This window comes from Gastrolobium bilobum, unplaced genomic scaffold (genome assembly GCF_033153095.1).
Source record: "Gastrolobium bilobum isolate Gb01-03AN ecotype WA unplaced genomic scaffold, APGP_CSIRO_Gbil_v1 utg7053, whole genome shotgun sequence".
Classification (NCBI taxonomy): Eukaryota; Viridiplantae; Streptophyta; class Magnoliopsida; order Fabales; family Fabaceae; genus Gastrolobium; species Gastrolobium bilobum.
The window spans coordinates 159761-179505 of record NW_026896173.1 but is presented as its reverse complement, the minus strand read 5'-3'; the positions used below and the strand labels follow the sequence as shown (position 1 = coordinate 179505).

Below are 19745 nucleotides of genomic sequence, written 5' to 3'. Positions count from 1 at the left end.
CAACTAATCACTTAGGCGCATAAGAGGAGAGTATTTAAAATAAAATACCAATCAGATTTTTCTCCCAAAAATCTGATCATTAGGCGCCAGATTGGAGAGAGAGAAGTGGAGCTGTTTAATTTCAAAAATTGCTAACAGGCTCCTGGAATATTCTCTTGAGAATTGGTTCAAAACCTATTCAAAATTCTGATCATAAATCTTCATAAGATCAGCTATATGGTGCGCCCCATATAGCCCAAAAAGGTGACCAGATACATCTGAGTAGTTGCATTCAAATTTGAATCAACTCACTCAGATTTTCTCCCAACTGACTGAATATTCTGGAGCTGATTTTGATGAGCAAATCTTGCTCACCAACAGCCCAAATCAGCGCCATATATAGCCTAGGATTATGTCCAAAAGATTCTCTCATGATACTAGTGATTTGTTCCAACAAGATCTCATTTTATCCTTTTGTTATGAAACAACCTTTCATAGGCAATTCAAATTCGAATTCAAATATTTGAATTCAAACATTCAAATATTCAAATTCAAATGTTCAAACATTCAAATTCAAAATTCAAATTCAAAGTTCAAATTTCAAATTTCAAAATTCAAATTTCAAAATTCGAATTCAAAATTCAAATTTCAAATTTCAAATTTCAAATTCAAAATTCGAATTTCGAAATTCAAATTCAAAATTTCAAATTTCAAATTTCGAATTCCAAATTTAAATGTTTGATAATTAATTTAACTAATTAAATTAATTAGTAATGTCTTGGATTATCCAAGCCCATTACAATGATCCATGCGCCCTCCACCCTTTTAGGTGGAGTTCCAAACAACTTCTTGGGCTAATAACTATTATTAGGCCCAATATCTTTAATGCTAGAGCATCTAGACAATTAGGTGTTTGTGTGTGACCCATTAGATCCAACTTAGCCACTGACATAAATGGGCTTGGGCCCAATAAGCCCACAACCCATCTAATGACAACACAGAGCACTAACAATGCTTTGTTGCCCCAGAACTAGTTAGATTAATGCTTTGATCATCCTATTAAACATATTTGGTTGCCGTATGTTTGTCCCTTCATCTCGGTTACCTTCCCATAAAACCTAGGGTAAGGAAACGCATCAACCCTTGCGGTTTAGGGTTAGCTTTATTCGAAATAGGGAATCTTCAATTTACAGACTCTAAAGGCAGATCATCTCATGATCTCTTTTACTATGTATAGATTCCCGAATCCCTGTAAATGTCATCCTGATTTCTCCGGTTTACAGATAACCTAATCTCTCACAGAGATTTGACGAATTCCTTCAGCTTATCACCCTAGCCCTGTGTTCTTTCTGGACAAGCCCAACAGTATACCTATGAGTCTCCATGTTTCAGGCAGACGAGGTGCACAATCAAAGCATGCCTTCTAGAACACAGTCTAGGTAATAACTTCTGGTCTTAGGAAAGACATACCCAAATATAAAGAGACTACTCTAATGATACTCTCTGTGAGAGTTCCTTATAGAGTCTCTTTGTGGGTCCGTTCAGTGCGAGCTATACCCTTATAGGTCCACCCACGACTTTAGCTAAGACATCTCCATATCTGTAGCACATGAGGTCTATACCTTGTATCCATATACAAATAGATAAGTCGTGCTAGTCTTACCCGAGATTACTGACCCCATTCTCAGTATCTCTAGACTAGGAACATAAAATTAGGAATAAACATCTGGTATTCTTGAATCCTCATGATTGTGATCTCATCACAGATACTCAAGAGATACCTATTTTATTCCACGGGGTTTATCAAGTTATTCATAATATATTAATATCAATATCGAGACATAATTATGAAACAAGATAAAGAGTGCTTTTATTTATTTGCGACAATATTAAAAAGGTCTACATCTCTGTCCTTATTTAATCATAAGATTGTCTCTAGGACACCCAAATACTAACAGTATTTTCAATGCATGTTCATGTTAAAGCATTTAAATCATGACAGTATAATCTCTTGCGCAACTAGTCAAATACTACAACTTATTAATCATATGATGTATGCAAGTGCGGTTCGACTGGCCAGGGAACAAGATAGAGTTTATACACGTCTGTTACCTACCAATATTAGTGAGGCTGCCTCATGCCTTGCACACCAGGGTGGCTGCCTGATCGTACAAGTACTAACATCACATTCATACATTACATATGCCTTGCACACCAGGGTGGCTGCCTAATCGTACAAGTACTAACATGACATTTATACATTACATCAACAACTATATCAACATGTCTCAGGCGTATATCAATGCATATATCATTTTCATAAAAGCAGACATGCATATAAACCACCCTCCCATGGAGGTCGGTGGAACAAGCAACAGATCAATCCGAGGACACGAAAGCTTACCTGTCACGCTGAACCCTCCCTCACGACCTGGTGTCCAAAGGGTCACAAGTAATAACAGTGTCCAACAAGTTCACAGATCTGTTTTCATAACATTCATACTGTCAATAAACATATCATAGTTTTTTAGATTTAATACGAACATTATTTCTTTTTTGTTTTGCTTACAGCGGGCTCTTTCCGAAGCCACAAACACTAAACTGTCTTTACCATTTTCAAGACTGCAATTTCATCTCTTTACAAAATATTCTTAAATTTTAATATGTTAAACTAGACATCATAAGGTTTCCAACGATATACTTTATGTCTCAATCGGATTTGTATAACTCTGATTATATTTTACGCAAGGTGATTGCTGCAAAACGGAATTTTCAGCAACCAAAATGAAACTTAAAATTGGCACTGCGATTAGACCACTAATCCAATGGCCACAAAATATTACAGAGTTGTAGCCTATGTATTAGCTTCACATAGGTCCAAACCTCACTCAATTTGGAGCTCTGTAGCTCGAGATATCGCAATTTTACTAAATTAGGTCGTTGCTGTCACATTTGCACTAGGTAATCGATTACCATACAGGGGGTAATCGATTACCCTTCATGGTAATCGATTACCACTCAAAGGTAATCGATTACCACCTATGCAGAAACGCGAAAATGCATATTTTTCTGCATAATTCGAAGTGGGAATGGCTCCCATTGATCCAAGGTTCGGTTTTGGCACAAAACAGTGGTTCAACAATACTTATTATACATGGATTAACCACTTTTAACATGAATCATTAAATTTCTCTGATTTAGTGACTAAAACAAGCTAAAATCATGGATTTCAAGAGTAATGATCAAGGTATACCTATGGAGGTTCAAACTCAGCAGAAAAGGATGCTCATGGAGCTCTCAAATCTGTCCCAAGAAGTCAGATTCCACAAGCCACGAAATGGTGACCAAAGCTTGGTCCTTTCTCAACCAAAATGGCACCTTGAAGCTTCAAATGGCATGGAGATGGCTCCCACACCTCACAACCCCAAAGTCAGAAAACATATCAGCATAAGTATCATATTTTTATTGGTTGGATGTAAATATGATGGGAGTATATTAAATATTTCCAATGAGACAATGTCGACACACTTTCATTATTCCATCACAAAACTTGTTCAAATAATAGCGCAGAAGAGCATTCCAGCCACAACAAATGTTTATCTAGTCTCAAATCGGCCAGACTATATAGACTAGGGAGCTTCATGCTCTCTATAGCAATGTTCAAGATTAAAAAAATTAAAAAAATTAAAATTCAGGAATCCTTGAATGAATTCAAAAAAATTGATATGGCCCAGTATCATTAAAAATGGGGTGAAAAAAGTTAATTATCCATAGGCACTTCATTAGTAAAGTAATTTAATTCACTTGTTGATTTAGTTAGATGATGATAAATTTGATGACTTGCCAATTGGTTAGTTAATAGTTGGATAATCTTGTTTTATAAAAGTCTCATATCAATTGGCTTGTGATGCAAATTATTACACATTTACTAACTCCTTTTTCCACCACTCATTATCTCTCTATCTCTTTTTTTTCTTTTTCTTTTGGGCTTTTGTCATGGTTCTCAACACCATTAATGTAGAAAACAAAATTTCTTTAAAGTAAATTTTGTTTATTTCCAACAAGTATCGCATGTGGACCAACAAAACCACATGCGAACTATTAAGAACACATGATTTATATCGAACCATTTCACATTATAAATTAACTAGAACTTATGTCTCTTGCAGCTTGGAAGTGGAGACCCACTTAAGCCCTTATTATGAAAGTATGAAGACACGTCAAAGCTCTGCAGATAGCCACCTTTTGGAATCTCATGTATTCATTGCATGTATAAAAACAAAATTTGGTGTTGCAAATTGCCTTTTGGTCTGCATCACTGCCACGAGCATTTTGTATCTTCTTTGGTCCGTTTCTCTCCTCCTCCTTTGATTTTATCGTTCAACATAATGTGCTCGAAATACGACTTCGTAAATGATCTTAATCCGACGAAAGAAGACTGGAGGATTAAAGTGCGTGTAGTTAGGTGTTGGAAGGTTCTCAGTTTTAATCCAAAAGATTTTGATGATAATGTGGATATGGTTTTGGTAGACGAACGGGTAATGTATTTTTTTCTTTTCCGCAGCTCATTGTCGAGGTTTTTTTTTTGATATATTGCGTGTTTTCATTTTATAGGGTGGAAGGATCCATGCTACGGCCAAGGGTTCTTTGCAGGTTCGGAAGAAAATTCATGAGGGGGATGCTTATTTTATAAAAAAATTTGGAGTTGGGTTGGATACTGGTAATTTCAGGCCAACACGGCATGAATATCGTCTGTCTTTCAACTTTAGGACGGATATGAAATGCATTGTTGATGCTATGATTCCTGTGCGTGGTTTTGATTTTGCAGAGTTTGACGTTATTGAGAAAGAATCGTCTGACTCCTTTTATTTAATAGGTGATGGTCTTGGTGTATTGTGTTATTCGTTTTCAATTAAGATGTTGTATATAGGACGTAAGGCTGAAATCCATGTTATTTGTTGTGTAGACGTCATTGGTTTGCTATCTGGAATTGGGGAAGTACGTGAACATGTCATCTCTGGTAGAAATACAAAAATGGTTGTTGTGGAGCTTGACAACCTGAGGTATTTATGTTATCTATATTTCTGATAGCTTTTTTGTAATTTCTTGCGTGTTTTTCAATTTAAAGAGAGTGGAATTTTACATTATTTATTATACGTCTTTTGCTTCTCTAACATGATAGGGGTCAGAAACTTGAATGCACTTTGTGGGAGTCGTACATAGATGAGGTCCAGACTTTCTTAGCCAAGAATCAAAGTGCTCAGAATGTTATAATTCTTCAGCTTGCAAGGATAAAAGGTTTTAGGGGTATTTTTTTTTTAGTATTGCGTTTATCATTTTATTTGCAGGAAAGATTGGAATAGCTAATACAAAGTATACGACGAAAATCCTTTTTGATTCCAATATACCTGAGATCGTAGAGTACAAAAAAGGTGGGCTGCAGTGAGAAATTATGAGGCATTGCTTTTGCTGTATGCACTCATTCTTTGATATGTTTTTATATTCTAGACTTTCCGGTGATCTGATCGAAAGTAGTCAGATGTTGACTCAGTTGTCTAGCCCATCTTCATATTCTTATGAAAATGATTTTCTAAAGGATACAAAGAGGAAATTTCTTACTGATATTAAGAATTGCATGGATGCTACTACTTGCATTACTTATGGAACTATTAAATCCATCGAAAGTAAGTACAACTGGTGGTACAGGTCCTGTAAGAAATGTCTGTATTTAGTGTGCGAAGATTTTGAGAAATGGTATTGTAAGAACTGTCAAAAACATTGGGATGAATATTATCCGAAGTAAGGCATTTTTTGATTTGCCATTGTTATCGAAAAATTAATCATGCAGGCTGTATGACTGATTTAAATTACAATTTTTTTTATCTTTTTAGATTCAGTGTTCAAGTCAGAGTTGTTGGTAACACCAATTCTGCTTCTTTCGTATTGTTTGACAGAGACTGTCTTTCTTTATTAGGAGTGAGTGTTGCTGAATTGCGCGAGCAACATTTTAAGCGGTTATGGTTCTCAAAACTTTGAATGTTTTTAATAGTAGGGTTCTCAAAACTTTTAATACCAGCAAATTTCTTAGTACTTCTTTTGTTGTGTTTCCTTTTTTGTAGGGTGCAGATTTGGAGCATTATCCGGATGAGTTGAACGTTCTGAAAGATAGATCTATGTTGTTTAAAGTGAATGTGAAAATGAGCAATTTGAGCTCATACAATGAGCCAAAATATCATGTGGCCAAAGTTTGCATTAGTGAAAGTATTATCACATCATTTCTGAAAACCACGATGGACCCAAATGTTTGTTTGTTTGTTTTATTATTATTCATAACCTATATTTTTCATGCGTTATGACTTTTTTCATTTATGGAAAAAATATTTCAGGATGATTCTGTATTTGACAGTGCTTGTGATGATAATATTATGTCGGTAGGGTCAGGAAAAGCTGTGGTGAGTTGGTATTATTGACGTAATTGGAAAATTTGATTGCCGTATCAGTATACTAATAGCGATTAGAGTCATTTTGTTGACAGGATGTTCAGAGCCAAACCAGTGAGAGTACTGATGATGCTGATATTTCCTTGACGTTGTTGACACCGTCTGTTAAGTATGGTAATGTTGTTGAAGATAAAAATAATTGTTCAGTGGACCGTCCTCTTAAAAAAATAAAGCTGGAGAAAGAGTTAAGTTTTGTCTATTGATATGACAATTGAACTGTATTTCGTTGAGGTGTTGGACATGCAAAGTTTAGGGATTTATAATTTCATGCCTCTCACTCTGTGTGCCTTTTTGTTTATTTTGGCACAGTTTTGATGCTGAAGCCAGTGACACCTTGGAGCAGAAAGGAAATCTGTAACTGGTCAAAATTTGCTATCATCAAATTGGAACTATGCTTTGGTCGATCTTTTTGTAACTCGAGCTATTGACATTTTCCTTATTCTATTAGAATTGAGGGTGTGTTGAACGTTGACAGTGTACCAAGGCCTTTATATTTTTTTTTAATATTTTGATATCATCTTCACTTCTGAGTCTGGGCCAAAGTTTGAATTTTTTTTTCTTTTAATATATTTTGATATCATCTTCACTGCTTCATTTTGCCAAAGTTTGAATTTTTTTTTCTTTTAATATTTTGTTATCAACTTTAGTTCTTCAAATTGCCAAATGTTTGAATTTCTTTTGTACTATGTGTTTTATTTTAGAGATGTCATTTGAAATTCCCTATTATACCAATTGATAACAATTAATTTGATTATTATTAATGCTAACGTTTTGTGTGAAGTTATTTTTACTGCTCCCTTGAATTTCGAATGAGTGTGTTGGACTTTTCAAATTTTAAACAAACTAATAAATGCCAATAAAAATGGAGGATAGGTCGGCCACGTTGTTTCATTCAATTCAATCATTTCATTTCCCAAACGTTGCATTCTGCTTCTTCGGTTGATGGTTCGTGCTATTATAAAAAAGTGGGTTGAACAATTGGTTTTTCAGTTGTGTTCGTTTGTAACGGTTCTTTCGAACTAAAGTTAGAACATTGTTGATTATTTTCTGTAACTTCTATCAATGGCTGAAACGTTATCCCTAAAACGTGCAAGATTAGATACAGACAGAAATGAATCCCTCACAGATCTTCCAGACGACTTGCAACTGGATATTTTGGGGAAGGTAGCGTCGCATTCTATCGAGGACCTTTGCAACGTTAAAGCAACTTCCAGGGATTTTAGAAATCTTGCAGAAAATGATGTTGTGTATAAACAATCTTCATTGGATAAGTTTGCATGTTCTGCAATTGACACGATTTCCAAACAGAAGCCATTTCGTCATGCTGTAGACAATGTATGTGACAATGAACATGAGGATCAGTGCAATACAATTTTGAGTTGTCACCGAATGATGCTTATACTATGGTTGAGTATGACCGTCTTAATTTCATCCGCCACAATCAAAATCAACTCAGAGCAGAGTTATACAAAAATATAATACATGCATGGGATAAAGGTGAGGATGCAGCAGTTAGAACTGGAAAGCGTATTAGTATTCCTTCTTCATTCACAAGCGGACCTAGATATATGGCTGAAAATTGTAAGGATGCTTTTGCAATCTGCTGTTGGGCTGGATATCCTCATCTTTTTATAACAATTACCTGCAATCCTAAGTGGCCAGAAATTACATGGTTTCTTAGGGCCATAAACTTAAACGCTGAAGATCGACTTGATATTCTTTGCAGAGTTTTCAAGTTCAAATTGGACCAATTGCTCCATGATTTAAAAAAAAGAACATGTTCTTGGCAGAGTTAATGCATGTAAGTATATGGAAAAAATAATTTTTATAACTTTATTGGAACTCAAAAATGCTCTATCTATGACTATATTATTGTCTTCTAATCCATACTTTGATCGTTTATTGAACTGTAATAGATGTTTGTACAATTGAATTTCAAAAACGTGGACTCCCTCATTCTCATCTGTTGATGTTCTTGCACCCTTCTAACAAGCCTAATAGTAGACTTGATATTGATAGATTGATTTCAGCAGAAATTCCTAACAAGGAAACCCATCCTTCTCTCTTTGTTGCTGTCACAAGTTGCATGATGCATGGTCCCTGTGGTGCTAACAATTACAAGTCACCTTGCATGAAGGAGGGAAAGTATAACAACCCTAAATATTGTATCATGATTAATGAAGAATTATGATAATTAATAAACGAGACATTTCAGATGAAATAGTTTATGATTAAGTAAATTAGAAGTATGGGTCCAATGGACCAAAGACATGAGCATTAGGGATCCAATGAATTCATGGATCAAAGTATAACCCAACAAAGGAAGTTTTAATTCCATTTAATGTGGACAAGTCCAAGTGATACAAAGAAAGCTCTATATGATAAAGTAAAGTCCAATAAGGTAAATGAAACCCAAATCAAGTTAAAGCCCAAAGGAAGGCCATGACATAATAAACCTAAAGAAGTACTATATGACTAGGAATTAAATTAGAATTCTTTCCCTACAAGCAAGAAGCCCACGGTTTTACTAGAGAAAACAAGCTCTAAGAAGTCAATTTAAAGTGTCATAAAATCATGGAAAAATAGGCACAAATTAGGTCAGGTTAATAGGTTAAAGGTCCATAATCTTAAGGAATAAATCATGGTCCAAAATTAAAGGAAATCTTTTCCTTCCAAGCATTTAAAATCCGCGGCCTAGGTGTAGGAAATGAATTTGATTTTATTTGATTTTCAAGCCATTAAATGCAAATCGAATTTCCTTAAGTCAAGCCAGTCAAATTCCTTTAAACAAGGAAGTTAGGATTATGATGATTAGTAGTCAATCACTTTCCCTAAATCAAGCAAATTGATGACAATATGTCAATCAATCAAATAATTCTGTTTCTTAAATCAAGGAAGCAACCTTTATGACGATTAGTCACACCTCATCAATCCCTTAAATCAAGGGAGCAACTTTTAATGACGATTAGTCACACATCATCAATTCCTTAAATCAAGCAATCACTAAATTTCCTTAATCAAGGAAATTGACATCATGTTCTTGTCCCTAAATTAAGCAATCTAACCTATGACAACAAATCACCACCTTACTCTCATTTAATGTGATCGAAACCTACCAGCAATCAAGTAATGGCAAGGCTTCTAGGTTGCCTATTTGAACAAGCTTTAGTCTCTCCTTTTTCCCTCTATAGCCGCGGCACTACCAAAGGAAAGAACAAAGAGTTTAGTTCATTTTGTGAAGTCCATGAATGCTTCGAAATGGTGAGTGTGTTAGTGAGAAATACCTAATTGTTCCAAGATCAAATACAAGCCTGGATCTTAGTCCTTCTTCCTAACAATTCCACCAAAGAACCATTCATCTCTAAGCAAGAAAATCCCTCTTCTCCTCTCTTTAAGCTTGCGGCCTTGTATGTTCAAGGAGGAAGGAAGTTCATTCAAGAAGATTCAAAGTAGTCAAAGGTCAAGAAGTGTTTCCTTAAGTCGCTGATCATCATCAAAGGTAAGCCTATGAACCTTCTTGGTTAGGAATGACATGTAAAAGCATGAAAGTGATATCCTAAGTATATGATCCCTAGAAGGCCGAACCATGTATGATAATTATAAGCATGAAGAGATGCTTAAATGATATGAAAGATGATGAAATGATGATGTTAGATTAGCATGTTTAGTAGCCTAGGTTCTAAATCAATTTTGCATGATCATAACCTTAGTTGGCCGAATATATAAGATGATGTTATGAATGATGCTCTAGGATTTAAATATGATAAATTATCAATAATGTTAGAAGCATGTTTTAGAAGTAATCCCTTAGGTATTTTAGGGCAATAAGGCCGAATGGTATGTAGCTAAAAGAGGTTTTATTTGATTAATGTTGAAAGGATCTAACCATGTTAAGTTAATAATATAATTGAAAGCATGTTTTAAAAATTATATTCCTAGATGTTTATCTATGGTGGTCGAACCTATACATGCCTAGAATGAAATCTTTAATAATTCTATTAAGTGTTATGATGACCTAATAATGTCCTAAAACCTACACAAGTGGGTAAGTAAGCAAAACAACTCCTCTAGGTAATTAAACCTGCAAAGCCGAGACCTATACATGGATAAAAAACAAATGTTGAATGTTATATAAGTTACTAAAAGATGATATGATGATGTTAGGGAGTCAAGGGAGCAAACAGACAAGTAAAGAGATCAAAAGTTGAAAGTATACAAGTAAAGAACGACAAGCACTGTAAGTGTTTGCAGTTGTTGAAGTAATCTCTCTATGTATGCCACCATTATGAAACTATGATAAGTTATGGTCTGACTGCAATATGTTTATAGTGCTTTACATTATGTGATTATGATATTTTTGAAACTTAAAACCATGCTATTAAATGTTGGCCTGTGCACTGATACTCCAGTTGCAACCTGACGAGGACTCTGGGTATCTCCGTAAGTCCGTAAAAGCCGGCAGGAATATGATGATGATGATGATGGCATGATATTTTTATATGATGATGTTAAATGTTCCATTTTGTATTGTTATTATAAACTGTTGCAGGAGTAAGCGTCATAGTTGGAGAATGCTCCAGCTGTGAACCTTACTGAGATTTTCCCCAAAATCTCACCCCCCTTGACCACCCATTTCAGGAAAAGATGAAAGAAAGTAATAAGAAAGTTATGTGGGAAAGAAAGGGTAAGAGACTGGTACGTAAAGAAGAAGAAACTCCACCTACCTGGGAAGAGAAACTAAAGGATCTAACAGATAGAGGCCTATGGACTGAGGCTATGAAATTATTAATAGAAGCTTTTCCACATTATAATTTCGATGAAGCACTAAGTACACAATGGCTAGAGGAACCACAACCACATTATGACTGGGCTTATGATGCGGCATAAATTATGTTTTTATTTATGATTAGTTAATCTTTTTGGGATTACATTAAATAATGTTTAGTGTTATTTATTTTGTATTGACGTTTTAACGCTTTTAATTTTATATGGAATAAGTATGGTTATGTGTTTCCATTCCGCACTCTGATATTTGCATTCGTAAAGTTTAAATTTAGACTTCCGCGCGTTGAATGCATGATGAAGGTGCACCCTATATGTATTTACATTTGGGGTGTTACATTTATGGTATCAGAGCAAAATTTCGGATTATGATGGAACACTAACCATTTGTTGTATCTATGTACAGCAAGATGCCTCCACGAAGAACCCCTACGCAAGATATATAAGGACAAATTAACACGTTGCGGGACACCATCACCCAATTACAAACCAACACGGGAGATATGTTTCAGAATATAATGAATGAGATCAGAAGGAACCCAAATGCTAATGCAAACAATAACGGAGCAAGCGGCTCGGGAACAGGAGCCGGGGGTCATGGTGAAGGACCCCGACCTCCTCCAGGAAACGGTGCGGCAGGTCAAGATAACCAAGGACTACTGTTGACGTTTAGAAAGCACAAACCACCGTTCTTTCAAGGAAGTCCTGACTCAATGGCAGGTGTACAATGGCTGCAAGCAATGGACAAGATCTTTCGAGTTATCCAATGCACCGACGATCAGAAGGTGCTATTCTCGACGTACATGCTGGAAGGAGATGCTCACCACTGGTGGGCGAATGCGTCCCAACCGTTGGAAATGCAGAATGCGGTTATAACTTGGGCCGTGTTCGAGGAAATGTTCTTGGAGAAATACTTTCCGATGTCAATCCGGGATAGTAAACAAGGAGAATTTGACAAACTGGTTCAAGGAACGATGACGGTGGACTAGTATCATGCTAAGTTTAATGAGTTACTAAGATTGGCAATGTACAGAGGAGCAATGCCTTTACCAGACTTTCTGATGGCGAAGTTTCAAAGGGGTCTGAATCCCAGAATTGCTGAGCTAGTAGCCGGCAACGACCCATGTGACTTTGCAACCCTAATCAATCGATGCAGAAGAGTGGAAGCTATTGGCCAACAGAAGAAACCCGTGGAAGCTAGCGGGAATGGTTATAAAGGAAAGACTGGACCATGGCGAGGAAACAACGGAGGAAAGCCCTGGCAGCCCAGGCGAGATGACAACAAGTTCAAGAGACCCGGAAACTACCGGGGAAACAACAGCTACAACAACAAACCTCCGAACTGTCCAAAATGCAAGAAGCCCCATTACGGTAACTGTCTAAGTGGAACCCCAAACTGCTACAAGTGTGGAAAAGAAGGACACTATGTCAAGAACTGTCCACTATGGGGAAACCAACAAGCAACAGAAGAAGCACCAAGGATGGGCAGAGTTTACACCCTCGATCAACACACGGCAGACCAGGCAGCTGAACTGGTCAAAGGTACGATCTATATTTGCCATGAAAATTTAGATGTACTATTTGATTCTGGTGCTACGAATTCTTTTGTCGCCGATTATGTGGCGAAAGCGTACGATTTATTTACTGATAGACTGCAAGTACCTATGCGGATCATGACCGCGACGGGAAAAGTTGCTAAGGCGTACCTACTATGTAGAGACGTCGCATTTATCTATGAAAGAAAGAAGTACAAACAGGACTTCATAGTCCTCCCACTAGAGAAGATCAATGTGATTCTAGGGATGGACTGGCTCGCCAAGCAGCGAGTGGTGATTGACTGCAGCAATCGCAGTTTGATTATCGGCAAAGAAGGAGCGGAAGAAAACTCAGCGCCTGAAACAAGAGAATGCTCTATGATGATGATGGGAACTCTTGTAGGAGAAGAAGAGATACCACTGTCCAACATTCTAGTCGTTAAGGAGTTTGAGGATGTTTTTCCCGATGATATCACCAATTTCCCTCCAGAACGAGAGGTACAATTTTCAATTGAGCTAGTACCGGGAACTGGGCCAATTTCAATTGCGCCCTACCGTATGTCACCACTTGAACTTGTGGAATTAAAGAAGCAATTGGAAGACTTAATAAAGAAAAATTTTATCAGACCCAGTGTGTCTCCATGGGGAGCGCCAATATTATTTGTGAAGAAGAAGGACGGGTCAATGAGACTATGCACGGATTACCGACAGCTTAACAAGGTTACTGTGAAGAACAAGTACCCACTGCCTCGTATTGAGGACTTAATTGATCAGCTGAGAGGTGCAAGAGTATTTTCAAAGATCGATCTCCGATCAGGATATCATCAGATCCGGATCAAGCCGGAAGACGTTCCGAAGACAGCATTCAGATCAAGATATGGGCACTACGAGTACCTGGTCATTCCTTTCGGACTGACAAATGCCCCAGCAGTGTTCATGGGGTATATGATTCAAATATTCAAACCTTATCTGGATCAATTTGTTGTCGTGTTTATCGATGACATATTGATATACTCAAAGAGCAAGGAGGAGCATGAGGAGCATCTGAGAATCGTGCTGCAAATATTACGGGAGAAACAGCTATACGCCAAACCATCCAAATGTGAATTTTGGCTGCCCGAGATTCAATTCCTTGGGCATGTGATATCAGATAAAGGAGTAGCGGTGGACCCCAGTAAAATCAAAGCAGTAGTTGACTGGGAGCGACCCAAGACGGTCACAGAGATAAGAAGCTTTCTTGGATTGGCAGGGTATTATAGAAGATTTATTGAAGGATTCTCGAAGCGGGTGTTACCACTCACCCGATTGACAAGGAAGGAAGTCCCTTTTGTGTGGACTGATGAATGCGGAGTTTGCTTTCAGGAGTTAAAGAAGATGCTGACGACAGCCCCAGTGCTGACATTACCAAACCCTGAAGAACCATTTGAAGTTTATTGTGATGCCTCAAAGATGGGTTTGGGATGTGTGCTTATGCAAAATGGCAGACCAGTCGCGTACGCATCTCGACAGTTGAAGTCACATGAAGAGAATTATCCCACTCATGATCTTGAGTTGGCAGCAATCGTATTTGCTTTGAAGATATGGCGTCATCACTTATACGGTGCTACTACGACAGTATATAGTGACCACAAAAGCCTCAAGTACTTATTTGATCAGAAGGAGCTGAACATGAGACAGCGCCGATGGATGGAATTCCTGAAAGATTATGACTTTGAACTAAAGTATCATCCCGGCAAGGCGAATGTAGTTGCTGATGCCTTGAGCAGAAAAGTCAGAGGAATTGCAAGTATGATGATAGCCGAACAACAATTGATTGAAGATTTCCGAGATTTAAATCTCGCAGTGGTAAACAGTGAATGCGGACAGGAATATTACGCAGTACAAATCCAAGATGAACTCTTAGAGAGGATCAAGGAAGCCCAACAAGCCGTAGATTGTTTGAAACGGTTAAGAAATCAACCTGGAGTTAGTTTAAATCAACAAGGTATAATTACCTTTCAAGGGAAAATTGTTGTCCCTACACGACTCTTGAGAGATGAAGTGACGGAAATAGCCCACAAGAGTCAGTACTCGATTCACCCAGGAGCCACCAAAATGTACGCAGACATGAAGAATAATTTCTGGTGGAAAGGAATGAAGAGAGATGTTGGAAGATTCGTAAGCAAATGTATGGTGTGCCAGAAAGTAAAGATAGAGCATCAACGACCAGCGGGCACCCTACAGCCCTTGCATATTCCCGAATGGAAATGGCAAAGTATTTCTATGGACTTTGTAACCAGTCTACCCAGAACTCAAGCAGGCTACGATGCCATCTAGGTAGTGGTCGACAGATTGACCAAGTCAGCACACTTTATACCGGTGAAAGGAACGTACACGACAGAGAAGCTGGCTCAAATTTATGTGAAGGAGATTGTAAGACTGCACGGAGTACCAGAAAGTATAATCAGTGATCGGGATCCTAAGTTTACATCCCGATTCTGGTATTCATTACAGCAGGCGTTCGGAACTCAATTACGATTGAGTACGGCGTACCATCCGCAGATAGACGGACAGACTGAAAGAACAATACAGACACTGGAAGACACGTTAAGAGCTTGCGCTTTAGAAAGAGAAGGTTGTTGGGATCAGTATCTGCCTTTGGCAGAATTTTCTTACAACAACAGTCATCATGCAAGTATAGGAATGGCCCCGTATGAAGCTCTGTATGGAAGAAGGTGTCGAACACCTGTATGCTGGGAAGAAGTGGGCGATAAAGAAATGTTTGGGCCAGATATGGTGAACGAAACAACTAAGCAGATAAAGATGATTCGTGACAGGATGCAGAAGGCTCAGGACAGACAAAAGAGTTATTATGATTTGAAGCACCGACCCCTAGACTTTGAAGTAGGGGAACATGTATTTGTTAAGCTCTCTCCTATTACAGGTATTGGAAGAGCACTCGGTGTAAGAAAGTTAAGTCCGCGTTATATCGGTCCTTATCAGATTCTGAAAAGGGTGGGGTCGGTAGCTTATCAGTTGGCATTACCTCCAAATTTGGCAAATCTTCACGATGTATTTCATGTTAGCCAATTGAAGAAATATGTAGCTGATCCCTCACATGTTGTATTACCGGATGAAGTGGAAGTACGACCTAATTTGAAGATCCCGGTGGTACCAATCAAGATTCTGGATAGAGAAGAGAAGCAGCTTCGCAGCAAGGTGATACCCATGGTAAAAGTGCAATGGCAAGGAAGGACTCCCGAAGAAGCAACTTGGGAGCGAGAAGATGAAATTAGACAGAAGTACCCCGAGTTATAGTAATTTTCGGGACGAAAATTTTATTAGTGGGGGAGGATATAACAACCCTAAATATTGTATCATGATTAATGAAGAATTATGATAATTAATAAACGAGACATTTCAGATGAAATAGTTTATGATTAAGTAAATTAGAAGTATGGGTCCAATGGACCAAAGACATAAGCATTAGGGATCCAATGAATTCATGGATCAAAGTATAACCCAACAAAGGAAGTTTTAATTCCATTTAATGTGGACAAGTCCAAGTGATACAAAGAAAGCTCTATATGATAAAGTAAAGTCCAATAAGGTAAATGAAACCCAAATCAAGTTAAAGCCCAAAGTAAGGCCATGACATAATAAACCTAAAGAAGTACTATTTGACTAGGAATTAAATTAGAATTCTTTCCCTACAAGCAAGAAGCCCACGGTTTTACTAGAGAAAACAAGCTCTAAGAAGTCAATTTAAAGTGTCATAAAATCATGGAAAAATAGGCACAAATTAGGTCAGGTTAATAGGTTAAAGGTCCATAATCTTAAGGAATAAATCATGGTCCAAAATTAAAGGAAATCTTTTCCTTCCAAGCATTTAAAATCCGCGGCCTAGGTGTAGGAAATGAATTTGATTTTATTTGATTTTCAAGCCATTAAATGCAAATCGAATTTCCTTAAGTCAAGCCAGTCAAATTCCTTTAAACAAGGAAGTTAGGATTATGATGATTAGTAGTCAATCACTTTCCCTAAATCAAGCAAATTGATGACAATATGTCAATCAATCAAATAATTCTGTTTCTTAAATCAAGGAAGCAACCTTTATGACGATTAGTCACACCTCATCAATCCCTTAAATCAAGGGAGCAACTTTTAATGACGATTAGTCACACATCATCAATTCCTTAAATCAAGCAATCACTAAATTTCTTTAATCAAGGAAATTGACATCATATTCTTGTCCCTAAATTAAGCAATCTAACCTATGACAACAAATCACCACCTTACTCTCATTTAATGTGATCGAAACCTACCAGCAATCAAGTAATGGCAAGGCTTCTAGGTTGCCTATTTGAACAAGCTTTAGTCTCTCCTTTTTCCCTCTATAGCCGCGGCACTACCAAAGGAAAGAACAAAGAGTTTAGTTCATTTTGTGAAGTCCATGAATGCTTCGAAATGGTGAGTGTGTTAGTGAGAAATACCTAATTGTTCCAAGATCAAATACAAGCCTGGATCTTAGTCCTTCTTCCTAACAATTCCACCAAAGAACCCTTCATCTCTAAGCAAGAAAATCCCTCTTCTCCTCTCTTTAAGCTTGCGGCCTTGTATGTTCAAGGAGGAAGGAAGTTCATTCAAGAAGATTCAAAGTAGTCAAAGGTCAAGAAGTGTTTCCTTAAGTCGTTGATCATCATCAAAGGTAAGCCTATGAACCTTCTTGGTTAGGAATGACATGTAAAAGCATGAAAGTGATATCCTAAGTATATGATCCCTAGAAGGCCGAACCATGTATGATAATTATAAGCATGAAGAGATGCTTAAATGATATGAAAGATGATGAAATGATGATGTTAGATTAGCATGTTTAGTAGCCTAGGTTCTAAATCAATTTTGCATGATCATAACCTTAGTTGGCCGAATATATAAGATGATGTTTTGAATGATGCTCTAGGATTTAAATATGATAAATTATCAATAATGTTAGAAGCATGTTTTAGAAGTAATCCCTTAGGTATTTTAGGGCAATAAGGTTGAATGGTATGTAGCTAAAAGAGGTTTTATTTGATTAATGTTGAAAGGATCTAACCATGTTAAGTTAATAATATAATTGAAAGCATGTTTTAAAAATTATATTCCTAGATGTTTATCTATGGTGGCCGAACCTATACATTCCTAGAATGAAATCTTTAATAATTCTATTAAGTGTTATGATGACCTAATAATGTCCTAAAACCTACACAAGTGGGTAAGTAAGCAAAACAACTCCTCTAGGTAATTAAACCTGCAAAGCCGAGACCTATACATGGATAAAACACAAATGTTGAATGTTATATAAGTTACTAAAAGATGATATGATGATGTTAGGGAGTCAAGGGAGCAAACAGGCAAGTAAAGAGATCAAAAGTTGAAAGTATACAAGTAAAGAACGACAAGCACTGTAAGTGTTTGCAGTTGTTGAAGTAATCTCTCTATGTATGCCACCATTATGAAACTATGATAAGTTATGGTCTGACTGCAATATGTTTATAGTGCTTTACATTATGTGATTATGATATTTTTGAAACTTAAAACCATGCTATTAAATGTTGGCCTGTGCACTGATACTCCAGTTGCAACCTGACGAGGACTCTGGGTATCTCCGTAAGTCCGTTAAAGCCGGCAGGAATATGATGATGATGGCATGATATTTTTATATGATGATGTTAAATGTTCCATTTTGTATTGTTATTATAAACTGTTGCAGGAGTAAGCGTCATAGTTGGAGAATGCTCCAGCTGTGAACCTTACTGAGATTTTCCCCAAAATCTCACCCCCCTTGACCACCCATTTCAGGAAAAGATGAAAGAAAGTAATAAGAAAGTTATGTGGGAAAGAAAGGGTAAGAGACTGGTACGTAAAGAAGAAGAAACTCCACCTACCTGGGAAGAGAAACTAAAGGATCTAACAGATAGAGGCCTATGGACTGAGGCTATGAAATTATTAATAGAAGCTTTTCCACATTATAATTTCGATGAAGCACTAAGTACACAATGGCTAGAGGAACCACAACCACATTATGACTGGGCTTATGATGCGGCATAAATTATGTTTTTATTTATGATTAGTTAATCTTTTTGGGATTACATTAAATAATGTTTAGTGTTATTTATTTTGTATTGACGTTTTAACGCTTTTAATTTTATATGGAATAAGTATGGTTATGTGTTTCCATTCCGCACTCTGATATTTGCATTCGTAAAGTTTAAATTTAGACTTCCGCGCGTTGAATGCATGATGAAGGTGCACCCTATATGTATTTACATTTGGGGTGTTACAGAAAGTGTACAAAGAAATTTCCCAAGGGTTTTTTTTCCCGTACGATTATTGATGATGACAGATTCCCTCATTATAGGAGAAGAGATAATGGGAGGGTTGTGAAGAAAAATGGTGTTAAACTTGATAATCATTTTGTTGTGCCTTATAATGCAAAACTCATTTTAAAGTATCAGGCTCATATTTATGTGGAATATACCTGTCAGACCAGTTCTATTAAATATTATTTATGTGGAAATAATAGAGTTACTGCTGTTATACATCATTCAGATGATGAAATTAAAATGTTTTACGATTGTAGGTACTGAAATTAATTCCATTAGCTTTTGAATTACTGTGCATGTATTATTTTTTTTACCATCCTAGGTTTAACATAATTCTTTATTTTTGACAGGTATGTATTCGCATGCGAAGCTGATTGGAGAATATTTGGATTTGAAATTCATTACAGAAACCCCCCTATGATGAGATTGCCATTTCACCTACCCAATGAAAAGACTGTTGTTTTCGTGATAGTGCGTCAATATCTGAAGTAAAGACAATAGAGGAGTTTAGACAATCAATTTTTAGGCTTGGATGGATGCAAATGAAAAATTTCCAGAAGGTAGGCATCTTACTTATGCCGAATATCCGACTCATTTTGTTTATA

General features: G+C 36.9%; 1 protein-coding gene across 1 annotated transcript; it reads left to right on the top strand.

Annotated features, from left to right (window-relative positions):
- Window positions 1-4367: 4367 nt before the first annotated feature.
- On the top strand, window positions 4368-6682 carry LOC133298108 (uncharacterized). The gene is made up of 10 exons (XM_061497341.1): window positions 4368-4517; window positions 4594-4699; window positions 4808-5042; window positions 5162-5277; window positions 5328-5400; window positions 5488-5685; window positions 5871-5955; window positions 6099-6281; window positions 6366-6431; window positions 6515-6682. The coding sequence occupies exons 1-10, from the start codon at window positions 4368-4370 to the stop codon at window positions 6680-6682; spliced, it is 1380 nt and encodes a 459-aa protein (XP_061353325.1).
- Window positions 6683-19745: the final 13063 nt, after the last annotated feature.

Excerpts from the sequence above, each read along its gene's own strand:
- LOC133298108 (XM_061497341.1), top strand. The coding sequence starts at position 4,368 with ATGTGCTCGAAATACGACTTCGTAAATGATCTTAATCCGACGAAAGAA. Across the intron at positions 4,700-4,807 it reads TGGAGTTGGGTTGGATACTG|AGTTTGACGTTATTGAGAAA; the intron begins GTAATTTCAGGC and ends TTGATTTTGCAG. Across the intron at positions 5,278-5,327 it reads TCAGCTTGCAAGGATAAAAG|GAAAGATTGGAATAGCTAAT; the intron begins GTTTTAGGGGTA and ends TTTTATTTGCAG.